The sequence below is a fragment of the Rattus rattus genome, chromosome 5 (genome assembly GCF_011064425.1).
Source record: "Rattus rattus isolate New Zealand chromosome 5, Rrattus_CSIRO_v1, whole genome shotgun sequence".
In the NCBI taxonomy this organism is placed as follows: Eukaryota; Metazoa; Chordata; class Mammalia; order Rodentia; family Muridae; genus Rattus; species Rattus rattus.
In genome coordinates, this window is record NC_046158.1 from 46,084,235 (window position 1) to 46,093,275 (window position 9,041).

Here is a 9,041-nt window from a genome sequence, read left to right on the forward strand (position 1 = left end):
TTGTCACCTAAACATGTAATTAAAGTGTATGTTCTTTTAGGCCTACAATTCATTTATAAAAATGTATGTATTTCCAATATTCACTGTGACAACCAGCACTGATATATTTATTAGTAGAAATTTAGCATCTGTAAGAATCTATTTCTTAAAGTCTGATTAAGATTGTTTATGAAAACTGACAAGAAATTTTTTATCGTGAGGTCTGGTGGTTTTGTTGTTTCTCATTCTCATTGTCATAAATAAATCACACTTGGTTATTATGGCTTCTAAAAGAAACTAAGTTCTGTAAAGTTCTTCTAAACTGTTTTTTTTTTTAAATCATCATTTGCCAATTTATTTTTCAGTTATCCAAAATCTAGTGAATTTAAAAATATTTTTCTCCTGGGAAAGGAGACAAAAAATAACATTTGAAATGTAAATAAAAAATACCCAATAAAAAGTTTTATATATATACATATACATACACTTTTCCTAATCTACAATTTGAGAAGAGCTTGACAAAGACAGATTCTCTCTTCTCTGATGGCATTTGTTTAGGACAGGTTGGAAGAACGAGAAGCCGGAATCCTCTGGAGTATTATCCCTGACAAGTCTGGTGGCTCTAGGTGTTGGCAGTAGACGCTGGCAGGAACTTCAGTGACATGGTGGAACACGCACGTGGAAACACCTAGACTTTCCTTGTACACAAATGTACTCACATGGTGGTGCAGAGAGTGGGGCACTGTCTTAACTGTTGTTAAAAGTCACAAGGCATCACGTTTGCCACATGCTATTCCTATATCCCATCATTTGTGGGGCAATATTTAAAATGACAGGTTCTAAAACTAATAACCGTCCCACTTAAAATCTTGTTCCTTTGCTCTCAACCCCTATCAAATAATAGGTTATTATAGATAAGCAAGCTATAATTTACAAATCCAGTGACACTCCCTTGTTCACTGTGAGGGCTGTGGAGAAGCCAGGGAGGGCAGGTCAGGCCTGCTGTGACTTGGTCAGGATGGAAGGAGCGCACTCCTTAAGGAAATGCTTCAGTTCCTTCTGATCCCAGCTCAGTTAACAGTTCCTCCCCGAGGTGATTCTCCTCAATCCTTCCATTGTCTTGTAGCTTCCGTGTGACAGCTGTTCCCTTTCCCACGGCCTTTGCATCATTTTTCTCCCTCCATTGGCCTTTATGACCTTCCTGTCAGTCTTTCTGAAATGCATATGGCTTTATATTATAGGTTCAAAAAATATCATATTTTGAAAATGATTTTAATTGAAATTATTCTTTTTCATGTGTTTCGCTCATTCTGTATTTTTTTTTCAAAAATATCTAATTCCGCGGCAATATCATGAGAGTGATTCAGGGCTGAGTGTGTAGGTCAGTAATAGGACTTAGCACCAGTGGCCCACAGGCCTCCTTTCACACATTATAGCGCGTGCACGCACACACACACACACACACACACACCGAGATCCATTTTTACTTTGTTTTTAATTCAGATCAAATGTAGACAATATAGTCAATAAATATTTTAAAGCTATATTTTTCACATATTTAAATATGTGAAACTATTTCCTGAAACTATAGGAATCAAATGTGCACATGCATTTGTACAATTTAAATACATATATTTTAAATCTTTTTTCAGGGAAGAAAAGAAAATCCACAAACTTCTTATGACAACGTAGGAAACCATAAGGCCTCACACATAAAGTCACAGATATCCACAGTTTCAAACCTGCAGTCCAAATGCCCAGAATTAACTCATCAAACCTCATATAACGCAGAACCAAACCACTATGAGGATCCATATCCTGAAAGGATAGAAATGACAAAGCTGTTGACTTATGACCAACTAAGGTAAGGTATATGAAGGGAAAGAAAACCAATGTCAATAATTTGTGTCTGTAGGATAATTGTCATTGGAAAACATTCATGAGACTTTTAGGATGTAAAATCAAGCTGGGGACTATAATTGTGGAAAACTAATGTTTATAAATGAGCTTTTTTTAAAAATAAAACTTTTACCCAAGGTAGTTTTTGTTATTGCCCAAGTTAGGGCTGCATGGCACTTTCTACCCAATTCCCTTATACTGCATTTCTTATGAAGCTATACTACTGTAAAGATCAGAATACCCTTGAGTTTTTGAATTAATAGCTTAGCTATTGTTTGAGTAGGATACCCAAGCTGCTGGTTGACTTTCAACTGTGTTACTTGGTGTCCCCACTAGAGGGTTTGTACAGACAGGGTCTTCCTAAGGTTTTCTGTGCTGTGTGAAGTCATGAGAAGGTAAAGATAAACCATAATTTAAAAGTGATTAAAACGGTTCCATGTTCCTTGGGAAGGAGATGTGGAGGCAGAATGGCTGCCATGTCCATGGTGAGTTGTTGAGTGGGAGATGAGCTATCTGAGAAGCTGCTTCAGTTTATTTTAGTGTGTATTATTAAAAAGGAGTTATCCATAACATCATCTACACAGTTCCTTGGCAATTACAAGTATCTCTCGTGACACCATCAAAAATCTTAGCGTAGGGCCATTCCAACAAAACCTGCAAGGCTACACATCAGAGACAGCCATTTCTCTGCTTCTTGCTTTGTTTGGTTTTCTTTTTTCTCTTCTTTTCTTTTCTTTTCTTTTCTTTTCTTTTCTTTTTCTTTCTTTTTTTTTTGCAAGTGCACTTTTTTTTGGATATTTTTAATTTACATTTTAAATATTATCCCCTTTCCCGGTTTCCCCTCCAGAAACCTCCTATCCCATCCCCTATCCCCCTGCTTCTATGAGGGTGTTCTCCACACACCCGTCCACCCCCTCCTTCATGCCTCCTGCCCTGACATTCCTCTACACTGAGGGATCCAGCCTTGACAGGACCAAGAGCTTCTCCTCCCACTGATGCCCAACAAGGCCATCCTCTGCAACATATGCAGCTGGAGCCATGGTTCTGACCATGTACTCTTTGGTTGGTGGTTTAGTCCCTGGGAGCTCTGGGGTGTCTGGTTGGTTGATGTTGTTGTTCTTCCTATGAGATTGCTAAACCCCTCAATTACCTCAGTCCTTTCTCTAACTCCTCAGTTCAATGATTGGCTGCAAACATCTGCCTCTGTATTTGTAATGTTCTGGCAGAGCCTCTCAGGAATAACTATATCAGGCTCCTGTCAGCATGCACTTCTTGGCATCAGCAATAGTGTCTGGGTTTGGTGGCTATGTGTATATGGGATGGATCCCCAGGTGGGGCAGGCTCTGAATGGCCTTTCCTTCAGTCTCTACTCCAAACTTTGTCTCCATATCTCCTCCTATGAATATTTTTGGTCTCCCTTCTAAGAAAGATTTAGTTTGGAATCCAGACATATAGTTCTTTCCAGTTCCGCTTTAAGTCAAAACTGTACACAGTACTTATCTGACACGGTTACAGTGTTTTGATGTTGTTATGTGGGAAAGTCATTTACTCCCCCCACCCCATTTTTAAGGAGTCCTTCAAGAGAAAAAATGAGACACTTACCTTTGGCATCTTCACAGGTCTAAGGACAGGAGAAATGAGTCCATGAGGAGGAATGTTGATAAAATGGAGGCTTATAGTTCTGTGCCGAACATGTTTACAAAGACAAGCCCTGCTCCAGGGTTTGGATCCGAACAACCCTACAGCAGTTTAGAACACAGCATGCAAAGAGAAGCCACGAAGCCAAGCTCCAGGCCATGGCACTTTATGGAGAGTCTGGATAGCTACCTAAGCAGGGTCAGCTGAGCTTCACCTTTGGATTATGGTTTCCTGTCTCTTGTAGTTCTCGTTTTTAATTTGGTGATGTAACTTACTCATCTTAAATTAATATCACAGTTGTGTGTTAGCATAGAAAGAAAATCCATTTTACACATGTATAAATCCTCTGAGCTTTCACTTTCAGCAAGTAACTTTTTCTTAATTTGAGTCAATAAATTTGACTACTAAGACACGCTGAACTTTCTTTAAAGGCTATAGGGAAACTAACTAATTTTTCTGTGGTCACAGGCAGACTTGGAAAGGGATTGGCTAAGCTCCTGTGGAGCTTTGGTTTAGCTCAGGTTTGGAGTAATCTTCAGAGTATTCCCCTAACATCCCAGGCTTGACCTCTAAACCATTACACTTGTACGGATATTTCAAATTTAACGAAATCTGAGAGGAATGCTTTTCATGAAGGGTCTATACCTATAAAGTCAAAGAAAACTAAGAATAATTCCTTAAATTTTAATTACCACATGTTGATTTCAGGTTTGGTTCAATGTAATCACTACTGTACACTTTAATATTATGAGGGTGACGTTTAACGCCAGAAAGGATGTTTCAAAGTGCAGTTCATTAAGTTTGTGTACCTTGCCCTCAAACGTGGGATTCAGAGCTAAGACTGCAGTTATATAACTCCTTTCTATGGCTACTTCCTTTAAAACCTGGGTTCTATTGTCCCTACCCACAGTCTCATGTGTGACCCCAAGCTAGCACCATGTCCTTCGCAGTTGAAATAGGAATATTTTTTTATCTAAACATATGGAACGTTTTTTAAGATTACAACTTAATTCTTTTTTAAAGTGATTCATGCTGCAAACACTGATATAGTCATTTTAGGGGAATTTAACATTTGCTAGAATTTTTGTTTTGGTTTGTTTGGGTTTTTGAGACAGGGTTTCTCTGTGTAGCCCTGACTATCCTAGACCTTACTCTGTGGACCAGTTCAAACTCAGAGAGAGCCACCTTCCTCTGTCTCCCAAGTACTGAGATTAAAGGCATGCATCACAACTACCAGGCTGTTATAACTTTTATTTTTATTTTTGATTAAAGTTTCAGTGTGTCAAAACCTGTTACAATGGTCACACAAGTATGACTCTTGCAAAGTATGTAAGAAAGCATAGTGCTTGACCCAGTTTGAGATGAGTATCTACTATTGGAACAATTTTTGATCTAGGGTGATTTATAAAAGAAAATATTTTTTAAAAGAGTTAGATTTTTATTCTGCATATGCTATTGTTAAAGCAGCTATTTCAAACAGTGAAAATGGATCCCTACTTTTCAGGATCTTCTTGATCCCAGAAAATATCCTAGACTCATATTAACTAGGGCCTCAACTCTCTTTCTCCCCCAATTGGCATCTTTAAAGTCTAAAATTTCCTAAGTTTTGCAACTGAATATCATAAAAGGGGAAAATAAATGGATGCACTAACGCAGTGATTAGATCCCAAGCAGCTACATGTCTTTCATTGTTTTGGTAGCAGCACAGGATGCGTATCTATATGGTGGCTGCACATCATGAGGAAGCAAATGCAGTGTCCCAGAGCTTGCTGTTCACACTCTGACCGGTTCTTAATGCAGTAGAAAAGAATTTCAGGGTTAACCAGGAAGCCAGAGCGAAGCAAATGGATGCATTTGTTAAATCAGCAGAAAAGTCAATATACTTGAAGAGAGTAGGGCAGAGACCTGGGGAGAACGTACCTGAAGGTCTCACCCTAACTATGATGGGGATTTTGAGCCCTACTGAGTCTGCCACAAGCTTAGCTGTGAGGGACAGCACATGTGCCAGCCCCTTCTCTTTTTCTTCTCTTCTAAGTGTGGTTTAAATCACTCCTTCCCATTTCACAAGTAAGTGAGAGGGAGGCTCAGTCAGTGGGAAGGAGTCTGCGGTTCTATTAAAGCCCGCCCAGGGTTTTCCATGTGAGGGATCCACAGAGCAACAAAAGTCAGGCTTCTCTGTCCATAAGAAGATGTGTTGGCCAGGAGGTGTCACTATGTCACTGAAATCTTAAAAACAAAACAACAACAAAACAGTGAAAGAACAGTAGCATTCAAAGAAATATTTTCCCTGATTTAATTTGTAGTCCCACACAAGCATTAAATTACCAGAAAAACCTTCCCTGAGAGATTCTAAGAGGCAGGTAAGGTCAAAATGAGTGTCTGGCAGTGATCATGGAAAGATCCTTGGTGTTACACTCTTGGTTATCTTATTCAATAGTAGAAATTAATTCTTTTTGGATTAAAAAGTGAAGTCAGGGGACAAAGATAACAATCAGATAAATTGCCCATTTTAAAAGTAAGGAGGTAGAAAAGAAGATGAATGTCTTGTCTTTGTGTTAGGAAAACTTAATTAAAGGCTCTGCTTTACAAAGAAAAAAAAAAAAAGTCAGGCTTCACTTGTGCCTCCAGCCTGGATTCCTGTTACTACTCAAAGTAAACTTATTGTTGAAACCTTCGGTTATAATCTAGGTGGCATAATATTTTAAATATTTCCCCAGCAGTATAAGTGACAAAGGTCATTTGTCAGTATGACAATAATGGTTTCTTCTTTTGCATATTTAAAATTTTGAAAATTGGTCACAGATCACATTAAATTATTAATTTTCTGAAGGTAAAAAAAATTGAAATTTTCTCTGAAGTAAAATTCATTAAAGTAAAAAAAATCAGATTATATTTTCTTTAAGGGCATGTTTTCGCTAAGAGTCATAAGAGTTGAGTTGATTAATTGTCGTACCGAAATAATGAAGCCATATCCCAAATATGGTGTGCAAAAATTAGGCAAATGTTAATAGCAGTTGTTACTTAAAGCCATCTTAGCAACATTCCACAAACGATCTACACCTCTAAGCAACACTGCATTTATCTGATCTGACATAGGTGATGTCTTTCAAACTCTTCTCCGAGTAGAGGAGGTCTCTAAAAGGAATGTTCAAAGGTCACAGTTTCCTTTGCCAATTTTATGTATTTTTAATTAACATGCAAAATATTAGGTGTCAATATAGCATTTCCAATCATTCCCTATCTCTGTGACAACCCCTTCCACCCCTCTACGTACCTCTTAACCCACCCACAATAATTTTCTAAGTACCACCACGCCTGTAGTGATATTTATGGTTTAACAGAAGTCTTATAAATATTATTTGAATTTTTGCAGACTTGGCAGCAATTATATGACCAGTCCTAGAGAAGACAAAGATGGCAAGCTTCTGAAATGCACAAATTAAGCTTAATCAGGTCTGGAGTAAGTTATCATAAATTATAAATGGCTTCAATTCCCTTTGATCTGTTGATATATTCTACATTAAATATTTTTGCTGCACACACAAAATAAAAGGTGTGAAAATGTGAATGATTCTAATTATTCTTCATTTATTAATCCTCCCACTCCTCATGGCTAATTATGTGTAAGGGGATGTGCTGCCACAGGGAAGGGAAAGGGGAGGGCAAAACAGTCCTGGATTGCCCTGTCCTTCCCTTCCCCACCCCTGTATCCATAGAAGAGCCACCAGCTCCTCGCCTTTCTCCCTGAGCACTCTTCCCCCACGCTGCTGGACTCCTCCTGGCCAGGCAAAGAAATACATCAATGACGGAAGAAAGGCTCCTCAAGCAGGTGACCTGTATGTGACCAGTGTTGGAGACGGGGCCACTCCTGGTTGCTGCAGATGCCAGGGAACAAACCGAACTGCTGAGCAGGCAAAGTCCGCAGAGGTGATAGCCCCAGAGGGAGAGGCAAGCACTTCCTCAATTTCTGCCTGCCTAGTCCCCTCTCTGTCCAGAAAGCCAATGTGAATGAAGGGCACCAGGCAAGGGAAGTGGCTGACCAGGGCGCCTGGGTTGCCCTGGTACCTCTGGGAGGCTCATGGGGGCAGGGTTATGGAGAAATCAGTACTAAAGGAGACACTGGATCAGGTGGATGCTGCCTGTGCCCTCAAGGTTTGTCTGGAGAATTAAAGCACTCTGCAAACCTCTGTGGTGGACATCCATGGAGTAAAGGGCAGACATTCTGCAAATAAAGTGGGAAAAGATAATTATACACAACCCAAAGCTCACAGAGTGGAAGTTATTCACTTGGAAACTGGTTACTGCCTGAATAAATAAATGCTATTGTAGAAATTGTACCTGGATTAAAGGCATTTTTAATTGAAGAGTTTAAGGATTGGGCTAACTGGTGCTTTTGTATAGCCAAGTAAATAGAGAAAATACAAAATCTTGCTTGGAGTATGATTCCCTCTGACAAACCAGGGAAAAGTCACTGTCCTTTCCAAGTTAAGAAGGTTCTTTTCTAGCGTAGTTGCAAGGATTAGCCATTGTTTTTCCTGCTTTCTCAGCAAATAATAAGCAGTAAACTCACATTATCAGATGTTTTGTTTAGTCTTAAAACAGCACAAATCCCTTTGATGAATTTAGATTTGAGACATCAGAAAAACAATGACATACTAGAAACATCTATTAGTCTCTTGTGGAATCGAGGGGTTAGTATTTATGTGATTTGTATTCAGGATGTAAACGACAAAGGACTGTAATGTGCATGTTAAGACCTGCTGGTTGACTTGATCATTTTTAACTTAAGAATTGTATTTAATAGGGATGCACGCACACAATGTGTTTGGATCAAATCCAAGCCCCATTCTTTCCCTATCCCTGCCCTCCCCCCAAAAGACTTTTCCTCCACAACTCCACGTACTTTTCCAATCTTTATTGTTAAGTTTATTTCCACTGAGTCCATTTAGCGATGCTTGTGGAACAGGAAGGAGTACTACAGGTAGCCTTTCAGGGACCACAGCCCTGAAGAAAACTTCCTCTTCCTAGCCCAGTAGCCATGGACTACCAATGCCTCTTCAGACAGGGTCGGGTCACCATCCATGCTGGGATTTTGGCTGGCTTGGGTTTTTGCAGATTTGCGAATGTAGTCAGCAGTAGCCACTGTGAGTTCATGTTTGCCGTTTCCCTTTCGTATCTTTCAAATGCTGCTCCACAGCAAGCATCCACTTCATCTGCTCTTCCGATCTTTCCCCTTCCTGGGTTGTGATGCCTCCTGAGCCTCAGTGATACAGATGTCCCATGTAGTGCTGAATCCCTTATTCTCTGCAGGTTGACCAGCCATGAGTCCCTGGGTTAATGCTATCGACTACAAAAAGAACCTTCTCTGCCACGGATTGAGAGATGCACTAATTTAAGGGTTTGAAGGTTAGAAGAGCAGTTTATTATTATGCCCTGCTGATCTACACTGGTCCATGGCCACCACAGCCCCGGAGTCTGTGGCAGAAGGTGGATGCAGCGGGCAGCTAGGGGCCAAGGTCAGGGCT

The 9,041-nt window shown here is 39.8% G+C and overlaps 1 protein-coding gene across 1 annotated transcript in view; it reads left to right on the plus strand.

Annotated features, from left to right (window-relative positions):
• LOC116900828 (ankyrin repeat domain-containing protein 26-like) overlaps positions 1-6,946 on the plus strand; it is a 134,572-nt gene extending 127,626 nt beyond the window's left edge. Inside the window, 3 exon segments of the mRNA XM_032902532.1 lie at positions 1,632-1,843; positions 3,498-3,714; positions 6,890-6,946. Of these exon segments, the coding sequence (XP_032758423.1) occupies positions 1,632-1,843; positions 3,498-3,714; positions 6,890-6,919 (459 nt within the window). The 3' untranslated portion in view covers positions 6,920-6,946.
• Positions 6,947-9,041: the final 2,095 nt, after the last annotated feature.